The sequence below is a fragment of the Schistocerca piceifrons genome, chromosome 2 (genome assembly GCF_021461385.2).
Source record: "Schistocerca piceifrons isolate TAMUIC-IGC-003096 chromosome 2, iqSchPice1.1, whole genome shotgun sequence".
NCBI classification, from domain to species: Eukaryota; Metazoa; Arthropoda; class Insecta; order Orthoptera; family Acrididae; genus Schistocerca; species Schistocerca piceifrons.
The window spans coordinates 855,555,866-855,582,489 of record NC_060139.1 but is presented as its reverse complement, the minus strand read 5'-3'; the positions used below and the strand labels follow the sequence as shown (position 1 = coordinate 855,582,489).

Genomic DNA, 26,624 nt, shown 5'->3' with positions numbered 1-26,624 from the left:
AGCAATTATTAAGTTTGCTTCTACAACTACACTTTTATCAGTGGAAAATCACAACACACATTAATTTTTTGAAATTTATTACTGGACATCTTCTGCAACTCAAATATTTTCAAGTGTATGTTATTGTTCATACTGTAAATACACTTTTCTGTTTTTTTCTTTTTTTTTTAATATTGAGTAAAATTATGTCCATTGTATTTATGCTTTGTGATAATTCATAATTATGCAAGTGTTCTCACCCAACCCATATGATTTCAGTTAGCACCATATTGAAAACAGTGCCAATATTTAGTATCTGTGGCATCCTGTGTGAATGGTAACTCACAGTGCCATTGTGATATGCCATGAGCTGTTGTCACCTTAGATGCATGTGTGATTGTGGCTTAACTGCATAACCAAACAACAGCACCCCAGGTGATATGAACAAATATTTCACAGGCCTATTTAATAAATGCAATTCTGATGAATCAAATAATGGAAAACCAGGATGAAATGGAACAATATTATGAGAAGGAAATTAGCTACTCACCATATAGCTGAAATGCCGAGTTGCAGATAGGCACAACAAAAAGATTTTCACACTTAAAGCTTTCGGCTGATGGCCTTCATCAACAACAGACACACTTACGCACACACATACACACACACACACACACACACACACACACACACACTCATGCAAATGCAACTATCACACACAACTGCAGTCTCAGGCAACTGGAACTACACTGCGAGCAGCAGCACTGGTGCATGATGGGAGTGGCGACTGGGTGGGGGAAAGGAGGCGGCTTAGGGTGGGGAGGGAGACAGATAGTGTGGTGGGGATGGCGGACAGTGAAGTGTTGCAGTGCTGCAATGCTGCAGGTTGGGCAGCAGGCAGCTGGGGGGGGGGGGGGGGGGGGGGGTTTGGTGGAGTAGCGGAAAAGGAGAGAAAAGAAATAAATAAAAATATAATAAAATAATAAGATAAAGTAAATAAAAAGGACTGGGTGTGATGGTGGAATGACATCTGTGTAGTGCTGGAATTGGAGCAGGAATGGGGCTGGATGGACGAGGACAGCGACTAACGTAGGTTGAGGCCAGGAGGGTTACGGGAATGTAGGATGTATTGCAGGGAAAGTTCCCACCTGCACAATTCAGAAAAGCTGGTGTTGGTGGAAAGGGACAGGCTGTGAAGCAGTCATTGAAATGAAGGATATCATGTTTGGCAGCGTGTTCTGCAACAGGGTGATCCACTTTCTTCCTGGCCTGGTGGCCATTCATGTGGACAGACAGCTTGTTGGTTGTCATGACTACGTAGAATGCAGCACAGTGGCTGCAGCTCAGCTTGTAGACCAAATGACTGGTTTCACAGACATTCCACCACCACACCCAGTCCCTTTTATTTATTTTATTTAATTTATTTCTTTTCTCTCCTTTCCCGCTAATCGCTAATCCCCCTCCCCCCTCCCCCCACCCCTCTCTGCTGCTTGCTGCCCAACCTGCAGCACTTCACTGCCCACCATCCCCACCACACTAATCCATCCCAAGCTGTCTCCTTTCCCCCACACAGTCACCATTCCCATCATGCAACAGTGGTGCTGCTCGCAGTGTGGTTGCAGTTGCGTGAGACCGCAGTTGTGTGTGATAGTTGTGTTTGCGTGTGCGTGTGTGTGTGTGTGTGTGTGTGTGTGTGTGTGTGTGTGTGTGTGTGTGTGTGTGTGTTGTTGTTGAGAAAGGCCGTTAGCTGAAAGCTTTAACTGTGAAAATCTTTTTGTTGTGCCATCTGCGACTCAGCATCTCCGCTGTGTGGTTATTAGCTACTTTCCTTCTCATAACACAATTCTGATGAATAATGGTTTGAATAGTAATAAGAAACAAAATTTGATTAACTGCTTTTTTTAATAATTTTGTTTGATGGTGTGCCATTTTTGAATTTAAATTGCTGTGAATCTCTACTGTTATGGTACAAGTTTGTATATGTAAAAGCAAACTATCTTTTATGTTCTATTGTTTGGCTATCCATTTGGTGTGTTTCTAAAGCTGATTCTTGCACTTGTGTGGTGTAATCGAACATTAAACATTATGAAATAGATTCAGTGTTGATGCAGGTAGATGATGTTAAAGGTGGAGGTGGAGATCAGTGGTGAAATGGTAGCAGTTTCTTGGATTGGGAACTGTAGTCTACTGGTAAATGTAAGAAGTCTGAGTACAGAATTGCCACCAAAACTAGATACGCCCAGGTAAGAGAGAGGTTGGCCAAATCAATATGTGTTTACCATGTTCATGCAGTTGGTGTAAAATGGTAAGCAATTGAAGGAAGGGCTTCTGGTAAATCTTGAGAGAAGTAGCAAGCAAAGAAAGGGAGACTGAAGTGCTTGGAGCAAAATAAGAATCATTTAAATGAAGATCTTACTCCAAAACTCGGCTGAAAACAGAAGTCAGTGAAAGGAAAACATAAGAGAAAGCTTTACCACAAAACTTGACATAAACAAAGAATTTCTGGCTGCAACTGGCTGGCAAATGGGCAAAGAGCATAAACAGAGAATGTATGTGATGAGTGCCCAGCTAGGAGAGCAAATTGAAAGATTCATACAACAATGTAAAGAGATCAAAACTGACATTTGTGGCATAGAAGAGGACCATATCAACAAAATTGACATTTATACTATTCATGTAGAACATTTAGACACAAAAGTCAGTGAATAACAAATGAAAGTTGGCAATGTTGAAAATGAGGTCAAAGAAATGCTTAATACAAATAGTTACCACACATCAGATAAACAAACTAAGCAAAGATACTATCAGATGCAATCACTTGTCAGCTGGGTAGAAGTAGCCAAAAGGTAAAGAATGAAGCTATAACATTAAACCTGGGTTTAATTATTTACAGGAATTGAAGTGGAATAATCACATATGTACAGTCGTAGCTACAGCAGATGGCATAGTAAGAAGCCACGTTCCAGGAATGCAAAATGGTCAGGCATTCCTGACCATTGGGATTTTAGGAAATTCAGTCATACTGCCAAATGGCTTCCAGTTGATTTCTTTGGTCAGATTAAGGACTTATGGGACAAGCAGTGAAAAATCTGCTTTGTAGCATTAAGAATCAAAGGTGAAGTGGTAACATGGGCATGTGTACTGCACAAAATGCAGCACATACAATGAATTATCCTATGACTGCAACATCAGTGAGTTACAACTGGAATCAGTAAATTTGTACAAACAACCTGGGTTTAATGATTTATGGGAAATGAAGTGGAATAATCACATGAGTACAGTTGTAGCTATGGCAGATGGCAGACTTTGGGAGGATACTAGGGAAATGCAGTGTACATAGGAGCTGCTTACAAATACCTTGTTGTCCCATCTTAGGGTACTGCTCAAGTGTGTGGGACCCATATCAAATAAGACCAGCTGGGGATACTGAATGTCTGCAAATAACGGCAGCACAAATGTTCACAGGCTTATTTGACTCAGGGCGGAGCATCTCATAATGTTGAAAAACCTGAATTGAAAGATACTTGAAGACAGACTCCAATTATCTCTCAAAAACTTACCTACAAAAATTAAAAAACCAATATAAAGTGAAGAATCTATAGACAAGAGGTATTCACCCCCCCCCCCCCCCCCCGGCCCCGCTTCCCCTCTGCCCACACACACACACACACACACACACACACACACACACACACACACCACCACCACCACCACCACCACCACACAAAAATGAAAGGTGCAGTGTACACAGAAATGGTGTGGTCCAAATCTCTGGGAACAGCACTGTGGAGACATGTTGCACACTTGTCATGGGTGACACACATTGGTGTGGCAAAGATATGCACAAGATAGACATGCTATAGAATAGTGGCAGATTCGGACAGCGATGGACTCAGTATTTTGCAAGCAATAGATTTTCAACAGCAAAGAAGATTTTAGATGCTTCCATTATAGTTGAAAACATGTAAACTCACCATTTCCAGAATATATTGTATTAGATGAACTGAGGGACAGCATTTAGAGAAATGGAATGCAGCCCAACGAGATAAAATATCTGACTGTTTCTATATACTGTGGAAATTACCCAACAGTATTGGCAGGTTGTGTGATAAACACACAAAAAATAATAGCACCTGTATGTTAAAATGTCTTCATGAAATTCATTTGATTGTTTTGCGATGTGTTGCTATCATTGACAGATGAAGTTAGTGTATTTGTAGTCGCGGAGATGAGTGGATGTGGACTCATCATTGATAGATGACCACTTCATGGCATTGCTTTTGGATCAGCTTTGCAACAAGAACACCTCTATTTTACCATAATCAATTCCATTCCCATGTGTAACATGTAAGGTTTCTTTCTGTTCCATGACAGATGAGGCATTCACCCTTTACACAAATGTAATGAAATCACTCTCCAGGGGTGTGTTTACAAATGAGTGAAGAATAGTCGGTAGCAGGTTTTGAGAGAATGACAATCAGTGCAATGCGCATTTGTTATGTTAACATAAAACATTTATGAACTGTCAATACAAAGTTGTGTGTTCATGTTATCATTCAAGGTATTTACATGTTACACAATGTTATTCCGGTTTGTGACTGAGCATTCTCAAGACTTCAATGTGTCAGTACCATAATAGGAAATCAAACAAAAAATTCATTACAGTTATAACAGCTACCCCCAAGAGTTATTAAAGAATGTCTTCCCACAAACTTCCTAAAATGCTCTCCCATTTCATTTCAGAATGGCTATAGCACTCACTAAAGATTCTTATTTTCAACAATATTCCAGTTGATGTTTTAGGTACTTCACTTAACATAGGTGCTGAAGTAGAATGTTTTAGACAAGAATTAATTTTATCAGATAAACCTGTTTTATGCTTTCAACAATATTATAAAAGGATATCTTGCTACTCGCTACATAGAGGAGGCTCTGAGTTGAACACAGGTACATCCAAATGACAATAAAGCATTTAAGCTTCTGACCAAAAGGCCTTTTTCAGAAATAGCAGACACACACACACACACACACACACACACATTCACACAAGCACAACTCATGTACAGATGGCCATTTTTTTGGCCACACTGACAAGACTGCAGGGTGCAACTGGGTCTGATATGAACAGCAATCTGACATTGGTGGTGGGGTTGAGGAAGAGGCCTGAGGTGGAGGTGGGAAGGGATAGCAGGGAAGGGGTAGGAGAAGGTGGTGTGCTGCTGTGAGGACATGCAGGAATGTGGTGGGGTCTGCATAGTGTCACTAGCAGTGGCGGCTGCTGTGGAAGAGCACATGAACACATGAACATCCAAACTTTTGACACCTTGAGGATTTATTGGTTATTTTTCTTTGAGTGCTGTTAAATGTACTACAGACACAATAATCTGAAATATATGGCACTTTACTTTACTGTGCTATTCCTCATTCCTACTTCCCTAGACTTAGTGAAACTCTGCATCACGGGTACAACACTCTCAGTTGTGCACATTTTAAGAAGCTTCTGCATGTGCATGACTGGCATGACGTAATTGCCTTATGGGTCAAATACATGTGGAGCAGATAAACAATGTACGTGGGTTGTGGCGTACACAGCTAGTCATTTCCACTCAACTACAAGTCTATGTCAATTCCACTAGATGGTAGCCCACTCCATTCACTTGGTGATTGGAGTAAATCCCGTTAGGTGGTAGCACACGCCTCAGATATGCCAATTCACTCAACATACAGTAAAATTAAATCAGATGTCAAAATACATTATAGTTATACTGACACTAAGGCATTACTATCTGATTTCAATCTTTCCATTAATGGCAGTTTGTGTTGTAGTTGGTTTGGTACTGTATGGATGACAGCACTGACAGGAAACAGTGAATCAGCTTTCGTGTGCAGTGTCAAGATGAACTCTGCTGAATCAATTTTAGGATCTGACAAAAAACTAAATTACCAGGATGACTTAGCCACAAAGGAACTAAGGATCTGTGGACTATATTTGTTGACTGAATATCTCACCAAATAAAAAAAGTGTGACTACAAGTGAACATTTAACAAAGAAGTGTGCAATAAGCATAAATGGTCCTGTGGGTGCAATGTAAGATAGGCACTGTATTGATTCCCATGTCTGATTTTCAGTCCGGAAATTAATTTGTGAACTAATACAGATGTAGAGATCTTGTACATTTGTCTGAAAAAATTAGAAAAGCACAAAAACATACACAAAAATGCAGACATTGAACTCTCAGTGCTCGGTAAAGTGAACATCAGTACTCAGCTTGACAGCATATACAGAGAGTCTGTCAGGAAACACAATGAGCAAGTGAACAGGAATAGACATATCCTCTCCAGGTTAATAGACTGCATAAAATTTTGTGGGTCGTTTGAGTTAGCGTTATGTAGTCATGATGAAAGGGAAGAATCAGAAAACTCAGGAGTGTTTTGTGGGCTTATAAATTAAGTAAGTGCTATTGATGGCTCAATGAAAGAACACTTAGAAACTGCAACTGTGTTTAAAGGTACATCCAGAACACTTCAAAATGAACTTCAGAATTGTATGCCAAGTGTATGCAGAGAAATAATAATGCAAGGAATTTTAAGTGTGCATTATTTCGTCACACAGAACAGGTGTGCTGGACAGAGTTGTACAGACTAGACTACTATGGTTAGCAGCTACAAGGTGGGTGTTTAACTTTTGGACAGTAAATCCACAGTTAAAGAGAATAAGGAAAGCCTGATTGAGTGTTTAAAAGAAATTACCCTCTCTGGTCATGCAGATAACAAAACCAGATGAGAAAGTTACGGCCTCCTCTCCAATTTGAAAGATCCTGAGTTCTTATTTTGGCTACAATTTTTCATAGGATCATGCCACACACAGACATACTCTCCAGGAAGCTACAACATTGGCATCTTGAAGCAATAACTGTTAAACAATATTTTATTGGAGTTTGAAGGTGTAATTACAGGAATAAGAAATATTGCCATTGAAGAAATTTTCTCAGCTTGTGAAGAACAAATTCAGAAGAAAAGAAAATCAGAAAATAAAGTAGCAGATGGAAAGAAGTCTGTGACACCATAATAAGCTGTGTGAATGAAAGATATTTATTCATGAATCACCTTGTGGCATCAAAATTGTTGGGTGTGAACTCATTTTCTCTATTTTTGACAGATTTTCCTGAGAGAGAACTTGACATTACTGCTGAAGCATACCCATGGTTATTGAAGGCACAACTGAGAACAGATCTAGAAATACTCTACAGCAGAAAAGACTTTCAATGCACGGGTGGTGCCGTTGAAATGCTGCAGCTTGGATCTAGACACATTTCTGCACTTATGTGAACTAATTAGAATAATTATAACAACTGCTCTTACAACAGTTGACCCTGAATCTTGTTTCTCAACACTGATAAGCATAAAAGCCTTTCTTTGAAACACAATAACAGAGAACAAGTTTTCAGCATTGGCAATGCTCACAATTGAGAAAAAGTTTGTTAATCATACTACAGACTTCAATCATGAAGTGACTGAGACATTTGCATGATTGAAAAACAGACGCATAGATTTTCTTTATAAATAAGGAATGTCAGTCATGTTGCTGTATATTTTTATCTATTTAATGTGTACCTACAGGGCAGCATAAGGTGTATCAATAGTAACTTTTTATGTGGACTGCAGAAGGATAGGATATTTCGTAAGAAGAGATTATGCTTTTTTCCTGCTTCAGAAATGGAGACTTGGTGAGTGATAAAACTTTAGTAATATTAATATTTGGTTGACAAGGCAGAGAGTAGTGGAAGTTTATATATTATTTCCATTATTTCATTCTTGCTCTAACCTCTACATAATTATCTGCAAAACAACATTTCACAAAAGTGAGTCTTTCTTTTGTCAGACAAGTTATGCATATTATTGTTATTATTACTATTCTTTGCAGTGGCTGTAGTTGCATAAATTTGTTCATAATCATGATTGTTATACAACAGATGCTATTTCACACATTCAGGTTGATCTGAGTCTAAAAATTTGTGAACACCCCAAATGTATATTCACAAGCCACCAGAGGCTGCTAGTTGTGCTAGTTGCAAAGTTGTGACACCATGCTGGGTGGGGTGGGAATAGAAAAGGGAGATGTGAGAGGATAGAAGTAGAGAAGACGGAGGACTAGTGGGTGTGTCGCCAGAATAGGATGTTTTTATAGTGCTGGAGCGGGAGCAGAGTAGGGAATAGATCGGTTGTAGAGGAGTGGGACTAGCAAAGGTTGAGAACAGGTGAATTATAGTAAGGAAGGATATGTTGTAAGGAGAGTCCCACTTGCGCAGTTCAGCAAAGCTGGTGTTGCTAGGAAGGATGCAGGCCGTGAAGCAGTCACTGAAGGGAAGCACATTGTGTAGGGCAGAATGTTCAGCAACTTGGTGGTCCACCAGTCACTTAGCAATAGTTTGACAATGTCCTTTCAAGCAGGTAGCCAGCTTGTTAGTTGCATCACCCACGTAGAAAGCAACACAGTGGTTGGAGCTTAGTTTGCAGCTCACATGGCTGCTTTCAAGTGTAGCCCTGCCTCTGATGGGATGGGAGATGCTCGTTACAAGAATGGAATAGTTGGTCCCAAGAGGATGTATGGGACATGTCTTGCATTTAGGTATATGGTAGGGAATGAGCCATGAGGCAAAGGGTTGGGAGCAGAGGTGGGGTAGGGATTGATATGTATATTGCATAGGTTCAGTGGGTAGCACAATACCACTGTGGGAGGGGTGAGGAGAATAGTGGATAGAGTAATCCTCATTTCTATGCATGGTGAGAGGCAGTCAAAACACTGATGGAGAATGTGATTCAGCTGCTCCAGACCTTGGTGGCTGAGTCTTGAGAGGAGTGCTCCTTTGTGGTCAGATGGTGAGTATGTGGAAAATGGTAGGGGACTAGGGGACTGGAGAGACTAGGCAAGAGAGATCTGTTTCTGAGCAAGGTTGGGAGGGTAATTCTGATCCATGAAGGCCTCAGTGAGACCTGTGGCATATTTGGAGAGGGTCTGCTCATCACTACAGATGTGATGACCATGAGTGGCTAGACTGTATAGAAGGGACTCGGTATGGAATGAGTGGCTGCTGTTGAAGTGGAGGTATTGTTGGTGGTTGGTAGGTTTGATATGGTTGGAGGAACTGATGAAGCCATCTTTGAGGTTGAGTCCAACATTGAGGAAGATGGCTTGTTGGGTTGAGAAGGGCAGGAAAATTGACTGGGGGAGAAGGTGTTGATGTTCTGGAGGCATGTGGCCGAGTATCCTCACCCTCTGTCCAGATTATGACGATGTCATCAGTGAATCTGAATCAGATGAGGGATTTGGGGTTCTGGGTGATTAATAAGGATTGCCTGGTGTACCACAGATTTCTGTGTAGGTGGTGCCTTCAAAGGAGAAGTAATTGTGGTTGTGGATATAGTTGGTCAAGTTGACCAGGAAGGAGGTTGTGGGCTACAAGTCAGTCAGGCATTGGGACAGGTAGTATTCAATAGGCACAATGACGTGGGCATTGAGGATGTTAGTCAAGAGGAAAGTGGCATCAATAGTTGTAATATTTCTGGCTTCACAGCTGTCATATTCAGGCAAAATAAGCTCTTCTTAGAGCAGTTGAGAAGGCAGCAGTGGGAAGATGATGTAGTGTGGTGTGAGGTACCAATGACAGATGGTTTGTTTGGTATGGTTATCATGAGAAAGACTGCCTAAATTGTGGTCCTTCTCTGTGATTGGCTGCATTCAGAAGTTGTGCAGCAAAATAATAATGTTCTGTTATTAATATTAGAAAAACTAAACGGCATATTTACTTGTATTTCATATTAAAGGATCTCTCAATAGTGTGCTATCATTCCATTATTTCACAAGTATTGACAACCAGCAGAAGAATAAGCAACTGCTAAATGAAAATGCAGACAGATCTTTGGATCATGCCTAACTTGGATGGCATGCAAAGTTGTTCAGCTGTAAGATCAGAGCTGGTTCGGCAGTGTCAGAGGACAGCCATGTTGTCTGCCATGGTCAGTATCAGTCAAGACTTAAGTAGCAAGTCTTAGTTTTTAAATGTTCAGCAGCCTCGGAGGACAGACATTGTCTGCCATAGTCAGTGTCAGTCCAGAATTTATTAGCAATTTTTTGTTATTTGGACATGTAGTTGAGAGCAATGTGATAGTAATTACAGAAATATGCAGTTCATTATTTTGTTGAAGAATGGAAATTATTTCTACTCTAAAGAGGATTGTAATTGTGCAATTTCTCATGTTTTGGTAATAATAAACGAGTTGCATCCCATATAAACAAACTAATTGGAAATTTAATTATTTATATCATATCAGTTCCTCACTAAGAGTTTATTACAGCCTCAAGATAACAGATTCATGACCTATGTGCTGTTCTCTGCACATGGGATAACAACTATAGAACCTGCAGGTTGGTGAACATTAATTAGAACTTACGCATTCCACTTGAGGTGGTGGAAGCAAACAGTCACCTCACTTGTACTGCATTCTTAATACAAAAGAGGTTAGTGAAATGTCATCTGTGGTACCACAGAGAAGGTGTGGAGGAAAGTAATTGTCAAGGTGTGATAAAGCAAGCTGGGATCTTTTTACTTCCTCTTTTGTTTTGCCATCTGCCTACTTCAATTATTTTTTTCATTTTTGAATAGTTACCATTAACCTGCATTTTCATAAAAGAGAAAGGTTGGCCCTCAGTTTTAAAGAATATAGCACCAGAACTAATGTTGTGCTTAGTTTTGTGCATTTACTCAATTTCCTAATTTATTTTGGCTATTACTAGTTAATATCTTTTGTTATAGGATGAAATCAGTAATAGTTTTGTGACTTAGATTCTATTGTTGACTTATAAACAAATATAAATAGTGTGCTAATTATAAACATTTGGAAGAAGTAGTACTAGTATTCTTAAAGTATCTATTTGGCTCTATTCAAAAATATATTAGCAAAGCCAGCCCTTCATTAATTCCAAAGTAATTACCAGGTTTGTCAAAAGTATTATTTATATAACTATATCTGTTAATTTCATCATTTAAACAAACAATGCAGCTTAACCCTTGTAGTAGAAGAAACTGTTGAAAAGAAGAAATATTTCTACGTATTCAGTTAATTTGATGAGCTATGTTTTAATTGTAATTTTTTCAACTTAAACATCAAACAATGTGTAGTTTCAGTGCCTATTATTGTGATGGTATATAAAGGCCTGAATTTTGGTCCTGAGACAGACAGTCCATGGCTGATTTTCAGATGAGGAACCTGTATTGGTTAGGTCAATAACAATGCAACCGTGAAATAAGTGTAACACAAATATTCCATTTCCATGTGTTAAAACAATGACAGTGACTGTTCAGTTTATTTGAAAGTCTGTGAACTGTGTGATTATGTTTTTACTGCTCATATACGTTCAATGGTAAACTATTGTAGCAGTATGCTGACATATGTGTGCAAACTATTAATGAGGCTTATCAAAAGTTAGCCAATAGTGAAATGGCCATATTAACAGTGCAGTACGTGGAATCTGAGGACTGTCAACGAAGAAATAAAGCAGGCAAATCTCACAGAGGGAAGGGGTTTATCATAAGTACATATATATCACTCTCCCCCCCCCCCTCCCCCCCATCTCTCTCTCTTTCAACTTGTTATATGATGATGAACATGCTGTCGGGTGATAAAGGAACAGGAACTGTGGAGAGTTGGAGCAGGAAATGGTTGACGTATTTTATATGGGAGAGTAGGTTATGGATAATATTCTGAAGATGTGGGACTATGAGAGCAGAGGGCCTTTCAGTGGAAGCACAGTAACTGGCCACAATGGTGCATCCTGGGTGTTTGAGTTTATGGACTTTAGGAAGCATGTAGAAAGTGAGATTGTGGAGAGTGGTAGGCGTGAGGAGAGAGAGAGAGACTCAGGGGAGTTGTGGGATGGGCTTAAGAATTTGAGGAGGAACTAGAGATCCTGCTGGATTTATGGAATGGGGAACTGTGTCAGGGTGTGTAGGTGGAGAAATCTGACAGCTGGTGGAGACCCTCCACCAGACAATTCCTGCATTTCATAATCACAGCGATGGAGCTCTCATCCATAGGTGTGATTATAAGGCCAGGATCAGATTTTAGATGTTGGACTGCTGTTCTTTCTTTGGATGTAAGGTTGTTTCCATTTTGAGGGATTTGGGGGATGATGCGAAGCAAGGTTTGATGTTCAGAAATGTTAGTGGGGGGTGATTTGGGTGTAGTGGGTGTGGATCACAGTTAGGTGGAGCAGTGAACTGAGTAAGCATTACTTTTGGGTTGAGTCTGATTGGTAGGGTTGGTTAAAAGTCCAACATGATTGAACTTGGGGGGTGGGGAAAAAGATAAGGACTTTGCAAAGACCTGATACTTCTGTCAGATTTAGGCATTTGGAGGACAGGTTCATGACTGTATTCTGGGCCTGTTTGAGGTTTGGATTCTGTTGGTGGTGGAAAGAAGTTTCTTAGGATGAGGTAAATGTAGTAGGTCTTCAAGGCAGGGTTTGACGGCTATGAGAGGATCTGAGGGAGGTTTGGAGGCTCTTGTAGAGATGGTGGATAGTGGTAGTCCAAAGTGGGAGTAGGAGGTGAACAGGTAAACACAAAAAGAATGTAATGGATGATGTATGGGGGAAAAAGGTGAAACCCGAGAGAGTATGGCCAGTAGTGAAAGACAAAAACAAACTGATATTGTTGTGGAAACACACTGACATCAAAGAAATAAAATAAATAAAAATACAGCAGTAGTGGGATGCCATTTGCTGGGCAGATATGTGTGAAGAGAAGGGTAACAGATGTAAATGGATTACATGAGGTCAGCATGCAGATGCTGGAATAAAGAAATTGATCCCACTGCCTCAGTTTCACATTTTTCCCGATACTTCAATCTGTTCCATTCTTTCATATATTTTATTCTTCACTGTTGATCCATGCTCTGTTCATCTGTACCAATAAAGGAAGGTTTCCCTATCCTTACCCAGAACCCAGTCCCACATACTGTCATTGTCTTGCTGCCTAGCTCATGCATCTCCCACAAATAGGCTGACTATCAAATTATTTAACTCCAGCTGCAACCTCTACTGCCACAATGACCTTTATTTGTTCAAATTCTGACTGGCCAGAGCCCTGCAAAACCATATAAATCAGGCCCAAACCTCCTTGAAATACCTCCTCCCCATTTGTAAAATTCCCCTGCTGTGCCATCCCGAACAGCTGCAATTCAACTCCCAAGCTGAAATTTTTCCCTCCAGGAACTAGAGCTGCATGCACAATGCCAGCTCAAAAAACTCTCCAATCTGTTCACCTCCCACTCCTGCCTCGGACTATCCCTATACACCAACCCTACAAGAGCCTCCAAACCTCTCCTGCATCCCCTCATACCCTACAAACCCTGTCTTGCAGACCTACTACATTTACCTCATCCTCAGAAACTCCCACCCTCCACCATACAGAATCCAGAAACCAAACAGGCTTGAAATGCAGTCATAAACTTTCCCTCCAAAAGCCTCAGTACCACAGAAATACAGTTCTTTCCAAAGGCCTTATCTTCTGCCCTGCTCCCAAATTCAACCATACTGGACTTTTTTTTAATGATCTTTCTCCTTCTCCCAGTCCCTGCAGTGGAAATATTTTTTCACCACCAACCCTATGAATCAGACTCAACGCAAATCTAACATTGAACTGTATCTGACTCAGTTCACTCCTCTATCCAATTTTACTTGGCCTTACTGCTCCAAAATCATCCTGTGTTAATTTTCCAGAATTTACTAACATCAAACCTTGCCTCACAATCATTCTCCAAGTCCCTCAACATAGAAACAACCTTACATCCACAGAACGAACTGCAGTCTACTATTTAAAAACTGATCCTGATCTTATAATCCCTTCTCCAGACAAGAGAGCTACCACTGCAGTTTTGAAATGCAGGGAATGCCTGGTGGAAGAACTCCATCAGCTGGCAGATTAATCCATCTACAAATCCTGAAACATTGACTCCATTCCAGAAATACAACAGGATCTCCTGTTTCCTTTAGTTCTTAGGACCATCCCAGAACCTTGCCCTTGAGTTCTATCTCTCTCCGAATCCATACCGTTCCTTTACTTCTACCTTGTACATGCTCTCTGAAGTCCATAAACCCAATCACCCTGGATGACCCATTGTGGCCAGTTACTGTGCTCCCATCTCTGATATTCTGAACCTACACCTCCAGCGTGTTATATGTAACTAACCCTTGTATATAAAAGACACCAACTGTTTCCTGCACCAACACACTGCAGTTCCTGTTCCTTTATCATCCAGCAAAGAGCTCAGCACCATTGATGCCACCTTCTCTGCACCAACCTCCACAATACCCATGCCTTGCTGCTGTTGAGCACTACCTTTCCCAATGACTGACTGATTCTAAATCTACAAAATCCTTCCTGGTCACCATGGCCAGTCATATCCTCATTCAAAATTACTCCTCCTAGAAACAAGTCCTTGGTACACCAATGGACACCACATGGCACCAACATACGTCAACTCATTTTTGAGCCATTTTGAGGAATCCTTCCTAATCATCCAGAATCCAAAGCCCCTCACCTGGTTCAGATTGCATGATGATGCCATTGTGATCTGGACCAAGGGTGAGGACATCCTAACCACATTCCTCCAGAATCTCAACACCATCTCACTCATTAAGTTCACTTGTCCTCCTCAACCCAACAAGCCACATTTCAAGCTCACATCAAGGGTGGCTACCTCCATAGCTCCATCCACCTCAAACCTACCAAGCACAAATTATACCTCCACTTCAACAGCTTCCACCCCTTTGAGTCCCTTCTACATAGCTTAGCGAACTGTGGTCATCTCACCTGTAGAGATGAGCAGTCCCTCCCCAAATATATTAAGGTTCTGACTGAGGCCTTTATAAACTGAAATTATCCACCCAGTCTTGTTCAAAAACAGTTCTCCCATGCCTTGTATCTCCAGTAACCTACCACAACCCACATACCTTCAGTCCAGCCACAAGGGAGAATCCCTCTCACGACTCACTCCCACCCAGGACTGGAACAACTGTATCACATTCTCCACCAGTGTTTTGACTACCTCTCTTCATGCACTGAGATGAGGAGTATCCTACCCCTGCCTAGTGGTATTTGCCTCCCACTTAACCTACACAATATACACTGACAGAAAAAAAAGATCACAACACCGAGAAGGAGTTGTGTGGCATAAAGAGAAGTTGGTGTATGTGTTCCTGCATCTAAAATATGATGTCTATTCAAATTTTGCATTCAGTCACATAAGAGTGGTGCTAGTAATGCCACTATGAGAATGTAGTTCAGGTTTGCTTTAAATACAACAACCCACATACCTTCAGTCCAGCCACAAGGGAGCATCCCTCTCACGACTCACTCTCACCCAGGACTGGAACAACTGTATCACATTCTCCACCAGTGGTTTGACTACCTCTCTTCGTGCACTGAGATGAGGAGTATATCCTACCCCTGCCTAGTGGTATTCTGCCACCCACTTAACCTACACAATATACACTGACAGAAAAAAAAGATCACAACACCGAGAAGGAGTTGTGTGGCATAAAGAGAAGGTGGTATATGTGTTCCTGCATCTAAAATATGATGTCTATTCAAATTTTGCATTCAGTCACATAAGAGTGGTGCTAGTAATGCCACTATGAGAATGTAGTTCAGGTTTGCTTTAAATACACTCTGTAATGGTCATGAGATTTAGTTACCTTTGAGATTAGACATGATGAAGTGATGTTAGTCAAGAATGCCGTCAAGGTAACAAAGACACCATTATCAGCACCTCACTGTGTTTGAAGAAGGTCATGTAATATGGCTAAGAGAAGCTTGATGTTCCTTTTCCAATACTGCAGAAAGATGTGGGAGGAATGTAGTCATTGTACATGACTGCTGACAGTGGTGGTCACGAGAATGTATGGCTGCGTGAAGAAATGGCTCCTGATGGCCACGTGGCACTATCAAGAGGGAAGGCCATTGTGTTCAGCATATGGCTCTGGCTCATCATAATGCATCTGTAGCAGCAATTTGGGCAGCAATTGGTGCCACAGTGACACAACAAACTGTTACACATGGGTTATTTCAAGGACAGCTCCAAGCCAGACAACCTGTAGCATGCATTCCACTGACCCCAAACCACTGCCATTTGTGACTTCAGTGGTGTCAAATAAAAGCGTGTTGGAGGACAGGTTGGCAGTGCTTTGTGTTTTCTGATGAAGGCTGGTTCTGCCTCGGTGCCAGTGATGGCCATATGTTAGTTAGAAGGAGGTCAGTTGAGGGCCTGCGACCAGCCTGCCTATTTGCTAGACGCACTGGACCTACACCTAGAGTTATGGTATGTGGCATGATTTTATATGACTGCAGGAGCAATCTCGTGGTACTCCATACACCCTCACTGCAAATTTGTACATCAGTCTGGTGATTTGACCTGCTGTGCAGTCATTCATGAATAGCATTCCAAGAGGTGTTTTTCAACAGGATAATGCTCACCCTCATACTGCTGTAGTAACCCAATATGTTCTACAGAGTGTGAACATGTTGCTTTGGCCTGCTCAATCACCAGGTCTGTCTTCAATCATATGGGACACTACAAGATGACAACTCCAGCATCATCCACAAACAGCAGAAACTGTCCTTGTATTGACCGATCAAGTCCAACACGCTTGGAACTCTATCCACCAAACTGACATCCGACACATGTACAACACAATGTATGCATGTTTTAATGCTTGCATTCAACATTCTGGTGGCTACTCTGGTCATTACTGTACCAGCATTTCTAATTTTCAATGCTTTGTCTTGTGCTTGCAATGTTAATCACTTAAGTATGTTGTTGTTATTGTTGTGGACTTCAGTCCTGAGACTGGTTTGATGCAGCTCTCCATGCTACTCTATCCTGTGCAAGCTTCTTCATCTCCCAGTACCTACTGCAACCTACATCCTTCTGAATCTGCTTAGTGTATTCATCTCTTGGTCTCCCTCTACGATTTTTACCCTCCATGCTGCCCTCCAATGCTAAATTTGTGATCCCTTGATGCCTCAAAACATGCCCTACCAACTGATCCCTTCTTCTAGTCAAGTTGTGCCACAAACTTCTCTTCTCCCCAATCCTATTCAATACCTCCTCATTAGTTACATGATCTACCCACCTTATCTTCAGCATTCTTCTATAGCACCACATTTCGAAAGCTTCTATTCTCTTCTTGTCCAAACTAGTTATCGTCCATGTTTCACTTCCATACATGGCTACACTCCATACAAATACTTTCAGAAACGACTTCCTGACACTTAAATCTATACTCGATGTTAAAGTAAGTCAGTGTTGAAGCTGTATTAATAACTTTTCTTGAGTATCTCTATGTGCATCCTATTCTTGTTTCTAACCTATGTCTTGTTACCTTCGTGAGAGTTTCAAACTTTTAGTCATGTTGAGATTTGTCTATAGTGTATTTATCTATTGAGGGAATCATATTATAAAATGCCACTATGCCCAAATTCTGCCATATTTTGTCAGACTTCATGCACAGTATCAAATAGTGGCTTAGTAATTAGGAGCATTGTGGGTAGCTAACCTGAGATTCAAACTGAAATAACATCAGTTACAATACAAGCTTTAGTACTGAATGGCTCAAATTTTTCTTTTGGGGACTATAGTAATTTTAAAGCTAAGATGATGAATGTAAATTGATGCCAGACAAGGATTCAAAACAAGGTTTCCTCCTTATTGCTAGCAGTCAGCTTAATCAGTTAGGCCAACTGAACATGCCTCCAGTAGTGACTCAAACTTTCCGTGTCACTGATGCTTCCCTCTGTTACCTTGAACACTGCAACTCAGTGTTATCCTAGGGAGAAAGTACCATTGGGAGAAATGGATTTGTTGGAGGGACAAGGCAGTACCACAAATGTAGGGATGCAAATATCCATGGAAACACTGAAATTAAAGACACAGCCCTTTTCATCACACAAAATAAATGTTGTCTGTTAATAAGAAAAGTGAAATATCATGATCAAAATTTATTCACAGACTTTCATTCTAGGCTTATGTCACATGTAATATGGTAGTTAATATGTCCTAATGAAACCTGTTTTATATTAAATCTATATTAAGGTAGAATTTCTAAATTAACTGACACCAGTAATTTGCCAGCTGGCAGTCAAAATGCAAATATAATTGCATGCAATGCTGACTGGTTGAAGTTGTCGCATTGCTTCAATGCTTTAGCCATTTTAGGGAATACAAGTCTCAGTTCCAGGAAGGGCTATGTTTATTACATTATGATGTATGTGGTGATCCTAAGTCATTTCATGAAAGTCCTTTAAACATGAAGAGGGCAAAATCTTTTTTGTCATTGTTCAAGGAAGTAAATGCGCAGTATCCAGTGGCATCACTGTTGATGTCTCATTAAAATAAAAGAACAGAAGACAAAAAGAAAATTTTGCTCCAACACTGAATTATTATGACATGTAGAAAAATTCCTAGTCTCTTTTGTTATAGGTGATATCAAAAATACAATGTTGTATTTGCTACAGAAAACCTTTTTGTCCAGAAAATGTAGGTGAGCCAAATTAATACTGCATATATTACATGATGTAAAAGACAATTTATGTTTTGTATGTATATCTTTGAGGACATACCTTTGGGCTCAGATCTGTAAGATATTCTGACTCAATATGATTTGTCAGGGTGAGATGATGCAATGCCTCTTGAAAATGAGGTGTCTTCACTCTTGATGAATGAAATGTCTCCAGTCCACTCATAAACATCTCTGTTAAAGCCTTGTGCTTCCATGCTTCTGCAAAAAAGAGTTTTACAGTGTTAAAACAATAATCAAGAGCAAAATGGGAGGGTTTATATAGAGTATTTTTTTGATGTAGTGACAGATATTGATGTTCTTGTAATATGAAAAATTTCTTTATGTGAACTATCACGCTAATACTGATGCTCATTGTGATGTGATTATTTGGATTATGTTGATCACAATAAAATCATATTTTCTGATGATACCATAATGCTATCAAAACATTTACAAATAGCAATATATAAATTTGCATACAAGGACTGAATTACAGTGTTTCATTTTTGCTCTGAAATAAGCAAATATTTTTGCATTTGATAGGTACAACCATGTATGTGATGCCAACAAATATTGTTATAAGCTTCATTTTTATAGCTGTTACTGTTCAGGATGAAACTGTGTGAAACTGTGACTTAACTGATGAGAATGTATAAGTATTTTGTCCAAAAACATTACATTCATGGAATTATTCAAAATTTAAGTTTAAGAAAACCAGCCCTCATTTGAAATATTGACTTTGGAAATAACTATTTATGATTGACACATCACATTTGAAAGCCCTGATTCTCTACTATTTCAAAAATGTCCTGCACTTTTACTAAATTTTGAAATTCAGGAAATATCACTGCCAAAAAATGTTGTTACATAATTATTCAAATTTTAGAACAGAATGTTTCTATCTTACAGCGCTAACAATTTTATATAGTAAAATGAAGATTTTTGCTAGAAAAATAAGGTTGTTAATGAAATATCATTAATACAAAGGTTTGGCTTTTAGGGAAACCTTGTTGAACTTGGCTAGAAGAGTGCACACATAAAAATCTAGCAGTGGCTTTATAAGAATGTACACACATCAAAAAAAGTTTTGCATCACCCTGGTTCCCAGAAGTCCTGAAGATAAATGTTGACTGTGGATGTTGTATCACAGACACAGTCCCTTTGACTGTTCAGAGATGTCACTAAACCCACCCAAAGATTTTTTGTCATAACTGTTTTTCCTAAAGATACATGAAATGTATTTGCAGTTGCAAATGTGGACTAGCATCAGCTGTATAATGGAATAATGAAAATGAAAATTTGTGCCGCACTGGGACTCGAACCTGAATTTACCACTTATTGCGAGATGTTGCCTTACCATTTGGCTATCTGATCATGAATCATGGCCAGACCCAAACTTCATCAACCATATGTCTACAACCTGCAATCATGAATCCATTATGTGTATTCCCATACAGGGGAGACACTTTGCTTAAAACTTGAAAGTTTCCAGTCAGTGCTGGTGGATAAGTATGATATTTCAGTGTCTGTGTTATTCCAAAATGTCTCCACTGTACGGAAATATACATAATGCATGTACGGGTACAGGTTGTAGACACATGGTTGATGAAATATGGAAGTTTGGGCCTGGCTGTGAGCCATGCTATGGTAGCCAAATGTTGTTACAGCTCGTGATATGCGGGAAATCTGTGTTCAAGCCCCTGTCTGGCACAAATTTTCAGTGTTGCCATTCCATTATGCAGCTGATGGTAGTTCATACTCACAAATGTGAATACATTTCATATATTTCTTAATGGTTGTAGTTGCGGCAGCGCCTGGTCCTACGGACACGCATGCAAGTCTGAAGGAGCGTTGCATTGCAATTTAGAATAACGCAGGCACTGGAATATCATATTTATCCTCTGAGACCAGACAAGTGATTTTCAAGTAAATTGTCTCAGCTGTATGGGAATATACATAATGGATGTATGAGTACAAGTTGTAGACACATTGTTGGCGACAAATGGAAGTTTGGGTCTGGCTGTGAGTCATGCTCGGATAGCCTGATGGTAAGGCGACTACTCATGATAAATGGGAAATCTGGATTTGAGTTCCAGTCCAGCACAAATTTTCATTGTTGTTATTCCATTATATAGCTAATGGTAGTCCATATTTACAACTGTAAATACATTTCACATATTTCAATGCTGTAGTCAATGCAGTGTCTGTTTCTTTGGATACATATGCATGTCAGTAGGAGCTTTGCATCATCATATAGAATAACACAGGCACTGCAGTATCACATTTCCCAAAGATCTCAATGATTCTGAGTGAATGTTGTCCACTGCAGGAGGCCATGTTTTGATTTAGGTCTTTCAGTACTTTGTCAAATTCTACTTGATCCATCACAAAACTGAAATAAAATTTTTGGTCCACTACCTGCTAAGACCACGTATAACACTGGAACTGACAAAGTGACTAAGGTTCACATAAGCTTGGTTTCACTGAGTGAGAAGAGTAAAGCAATCTCTGTTCCAGATATTTACAATTGCTCTAATTACAAGCAAACAGGTCTGGCAGTTGTCATCTGTTGCAGATGCTGTCTTGAAACCAATTACAAAATATTGTCCCTTATGTTAAAGAGTAAATGCATGATATTACCTGCATTAATATTTTAATTGTGAAAGTAAACCTGTCTGCTTTCTTTTAATGACAAACCACTGCAACGATTTTGATGAAATATGATATGGGGATAGCCTGAAACCTGAGGAAGATGTAGACAACTTTAGAAATAATAATAATAATAATAATAATAATAATAATAATAATAATAATAATAGGCCCCTAGGATGAAGTAGAGAATGTTTTTATATCAGGGAAGGTGAACCATGTTAAGAAGTTACTATATTTCTTGTATACTGTACAGACTGTATAATGTATATAGCTACAGTAGAACTCAAACTATCTAGATCACTTTGAGAAAAGAGGAATTTGTACTGTATGAATAAAATTTTTGGTTTTGTTCAATAGTTTTTACAGTATGTAGAACACTGTATATTTCTTTATTACCTTATCATCAATCCACAGTGAATATATTAAAAGACAAAATATTCCAGTGAACAATGAATACAGTATGCATACTGTTGTATGCACAATATGTGTGCTGTTTTGCTTGCGGTGCCTGTCATTCAGTGTGACCTACAGTGGTGTTGTGACCTTAATGTATACACTGATTTGTCACTATATGTTCCGTATTCTGCGTCTTTTGATTTGTTTTGTGAATGTGTTTTAATTTACTGTGCAACATCTGTCTTCTATAAGGAAATGCTGAACAGTCAGACAAATGCATGAGTGGTAAGCAGTTATCTGAGAAATTTAGAGTGGGAACATTAGCAATTTCAGACATACAGGCACAAGTCACCAGTTTATACTTCATTTCTATCCTTGAGAATGAGGATGGGAGTTCATCAAGAAAAGCAATGAAAACAGTAGTAAACAAAGGGGTGGAAGAGGCCGTTTTCAAGCGGTTTTTGAAGCAATAAGCACTGCGAAACCATCTTTCAGGGCCAATTGTTTGTGAAAAAGCAAAAGTTTTAGCCAAGAAAATCAACAGTTTGTATTTATTTAAAGTCGGCAATTGCTAGCTACAGAATTTCAAGGCAAGACATGGTATTCACAAATTGGATTTAAATGGTGAAAAGCCATCAGCAGCCCCAAAAATCAGCAGAAAATTCTACTGAAAAATTCAAAATTGGAACAGAATTTTATGATTCTGAATTTTCATACAAAAAACTGATGAAACAGTTGTTATTGGAAGGATTTGCCTAAAATAAATTTAGCTTCTAAAAGGGAAACTACTGCTCTTGACCAGAAGATTAGTAAAGGCTGTGTTACTTTACTGAACTGTGCTAACTCTACAGGAAACCACAAACAAAATACCGTTCTGTTGAGAGGAAAATGAAAAACCCAACGGGCTTTTAAAAAATTTAAAAAACTTCCAATCTCTTACAAGCATCAATCAAAAGCCTTTCTATACCTGAAGTAAAGAATGTCAAAAGACCATTGGGAAAGATGAGGTGATGTTAATTCTGGGCAATGCATCCGCCCATCCCACAGAAAGCATTCTTGCTGCCAAAGGTAATGAATCTGCTACAGCCAATGGGCCAATTGGTTAGCAAAACTATAAAGTGACATTACAGTAGACAACTGTTGATGAAGTTTCTGGTAGGAGATGGAAATGAAGAAGGCATTTTGGCTCATCACCAAAAATTAAATTTGAAAGACTGCTCTTATATGGTGACAGAAGCATGGAATTTGGTGAAAGCAACCATATTAAGAAGAGATTAGTATAAACTGAAAGGTATTTCAACCAAAGGTGAGGTACAGAAAGAAAAAAATGTAAAGAAGAAAAGGAAGAAAGAGAACCAGCATAGGACGAAATATCACTTGAGGATCCTTTCAAAAATTCCTGGACATCCTGATTGCAGTGCTGAGAATAGAGGCAAGTGGCTTGCTTGTGATTCTTTGGAGCCTGTATTCTAAATTCTCAGATTGATGAAATTATTCAAGAAACTGATGGGCAGGAGGATGACATTGCCACTGAACAAGGTGTGCGACCACCAGCTGGTGAGGTGTTTGCATGTCTAGGCACTGTTCTAACATGGGTGAAGTGGCAGCTTGAGTGTGACCACTGTCTAGTGGATGTGAGATTTGGCTGCACAAAAGTGACTGAAGACAGCAAAACAAATGACTCCTACTAATATATTTAAGAAATGACACTATACAGTACACAATTTAAACAATATTGTTTTGCAGTTATTAAATAAATATTACAGTAGTATGTGTACACATCTTTAGCTTTTTCTAAAAACAAATTACCTATTTTCATAATTTATTCAATTATCCAGATATCTGATTATCAAGATCACGTCGAGCCCCTACTCATGTGGATGATTGGAGTTCTAGTGCACTGCAATAGCATGATGCATACATGAGCTCCACTTCCTCTGCACCTTTGCACACACCGTGCTCGGCAGTGATGCTATGTTTGTCATACTATCAAGCTACGTGTACCCAGAGAGGTAGACACATGAGTGCAGCTGACATTATTGGACATGTAAATATTTTAAAATTTGTGCTGCACCATTCTACAAATTATTTTTTGTTTTCTTCCTTCATCAGTTCAACGCTATTTTAGAAAAAGCCCACATTTTATTTTAGGGCCTAACTTGGTTCCTTGAAACAGACATTCATTTTGTAGCATATAATAGATATTTTTTAACTTTCATTTTGCATTTATTTTCTTTTTATAATACAAAACAGTTGTTTGGCAATTTATTGTGTTTTTTCATGATTCTTTCCACTATGAGTATATTTTACTGACTTTTTTTTTATAAGCTATCATTAATAAGATACTCGATAGCAACCAAATAGCACATGGAGTACTTCACGTACCATTGGCCTTTCTCATGAAGAGACAGCTATTGGTAACTTCGATAAAAATAATGATTGTGGTTGGATTTTGATAAAATGTTAGCTGTTGGTATGAGATGAATGTACAAAGTGTCATCAAAAAGTAACATAAATTTTTGTTTTTCTTAACAAATCTTTATTTATTCCTCAATATCAACTATGTCTCCTTCAAAGTAATCCCCATCAGATATAATATACTTGTACCAGTGATTTTTCCCATCTTGGAAGCACTTCTGGAACTCATTTTTCATTATGGTGTTCAGCTCCTTTAGCGATTCTGTTTTTATCTCATCAACGGTGGCATAGCAAAATTCTTCTTCGACAGCATCCTTCTGGCACCATGTTGAAAAATTTAGTTTAAAAACAAGTATGTGTGTACAACATCACACTGACACAGAATCAGCACAGTATGTGGATTGGACACAAGTGGTAAGAGATATAGAATGTTTGTTGATAATATTATGCCCACTGAACAAGTCACCTAATACCCTATAGAGCAGCAGTCACCAAACATGTTTTGTTCAAGAGCTAGTACAAACATTTTGGGGAGTCACCTTGCTGTGTATGCACCGATCTTATTATTAATTGTTAACCTACATAAATGCGTATATTATGAGCCACCAACAGATTAGCTATAGTAAGGACATGATATGTTGGTCATTGACCCCAAAGTACTGATTGTTAAGTCAGCACCATTCAGAACAATTCGTGTGTATTATTCTCTGTTTCAGATTTCTGACGCTCTGAGAAACCCATAAGTACAGTATTGTAATTGCCTGATGAAGTTTTTTGATGTTTTCAGTGTGAGTGGATGATCAATTGATTAACAACAGTAACTCCACTTACATTTAAATACACTACTTAATTTGAGACACAATCACAAACGTGTACTAAGTGTTTTGAATATCACTTTCTTCTACTCATTGTGTTGTATTATAGCAGCTTTAATTTAATTTCATATTCATTGCTAGAAATATGTATCACATTTGAACATCTCCGTCTCTGTAACACACACTGATGAATCTGTGTTACTGTAATTCCGTGTCAAAATTTATAGCAATGGATCAGTACAAGTCATGTATGCTCTTCAGTTGTCAGTGCTGAAAGACAAACATTAAAACATTTCCCATCCCACATCTCTCACCCTGTAGTGGCCATGCAATTTACCCCTCTGCCCCTGATGTAAGTGGCCAACTTCACTTAACTTGTGGCAAATTCATAAATATCAATTAAAATTAGGCTCATCTTATACTATTACTGTCTGTATTAGTACCGATACTTTTGTTTGTTACTGAGTAGGAAAACTGCTGTCTTAAGAAGCTCTTAACATCAGTTGAAGTTTTTGGATTTGGTTGTGATTTGCTAGAAGCATGTTATTATAAAATACAGCTGAGAACCGCGGCCCATGCTAGTACTTGATCTGGATCGCAGTTTGACAACCACTCTCATGAACTGAGGTTAAAGGCATGTGTTCCAGTCCTCTTAACACTAAATCTTGATGCAACAAGATTATGTAATGGTACATGCTTACATATTACACGTCTGGGCTGTAATAATCATTGGCACAGTTAAAGGAGACTTTGCCTTTGCCTTTTCAATTTGTTGTTGTTGTTGTGGTCTTCAGTCCTGAGACTGGTTTGATGCAGCTCTCCATGCTACTCTATCCTGTGCAAGCTTCTTCATCTCCCAGTACCTACTGCAACCTACATCCTTCTGAATCTGCTTAGTGTATTCATCTCTTGGTCTCCCCCTACGATTTTTACCCTCCACGCTGCCCTCCAATACTAAATTGGTGATCCCTTGATGCCTCAGAACATGTCCTACCAACCGATCCCTTCTTCTGGTCAAGTTGTGCCACAAACTCCTCTTCTCCCCAATCCTATTCAGTACCTCCTCATTAGTTATGTGATCTACCCATCTAATCTTCAGCATTCTTCTGTAGCACCACATTTCGAAAGCTTCTGTTCCCTTCTTGTCCAAACTATTTACCGTACATGTTTCGCTTCCATACATGGCTACACTCCATACAAATACTTTCAGAAATGACTTCCTGACACTTAAATCAATACTCGATGTTAACAAATTTCTCTTCTTCAGAAACGCTTTCCTTGCCATTGCCAGTCTACATTTTATATCCTCTCTACTTCGACCATCATCAGTTACTTTGCTCCCCAAATAGCAAAACTCCTTTACTACTTTAAGTGTCTCATTTCCTAATTTAATTTCCTCAGAATCACCCGACTTAATTTGACTACATTCCATTATCCTCGTTTTGCTTTTGTTGATGTTCATCTTATATCCTCCCTTCAAGACACCATCCATTCCGTTCAACTGCTCTTCCAAGTCCTTTGCTGTCTCTGACAGAATTACAATGTCATCGGCGAACCTCAAAGTTTTTATTTCTTCTCCATGGATTTTAATACCTACTCCGAATTTTTCTTTTGTTTCCTTTACTGCTTGCTCAATATACAGATTGAATAACATCGGGGAGAGGCTACAACCCTGCCTCACTCCCTTCCCAACCACTGCTTCCCTTTCACGTCCCTCGACTCTTATAACTGCCATCTGGTTTCTG

The 26,624-nt window shown here is 39.3% G+C and overlaps 1 protein-coding gene across 1 annotated transcript in view; it reads right to left on the bottom strand.

Annotated features, from left to right (window-relative positions):
* LOC124775935 (sphingomyelin phosphodiesterase-like) overlaps nt 1–26,624 on the bottom strand; it is a 160,436-nt gene that overhangs the window by 85,769 nt on the left and 48,043 nt on the right. Inside the window, exon 2 of the mRNA XM_047250780.1 lies at nt 18,660–18,817. Coding sequence (XP_047106736.1) covers nt 18,660–18,817 — 158 coding nt within the window. The remainder of the gene's footprint in view (nt 1–18,659; nt 18,818–26,624) is intronic.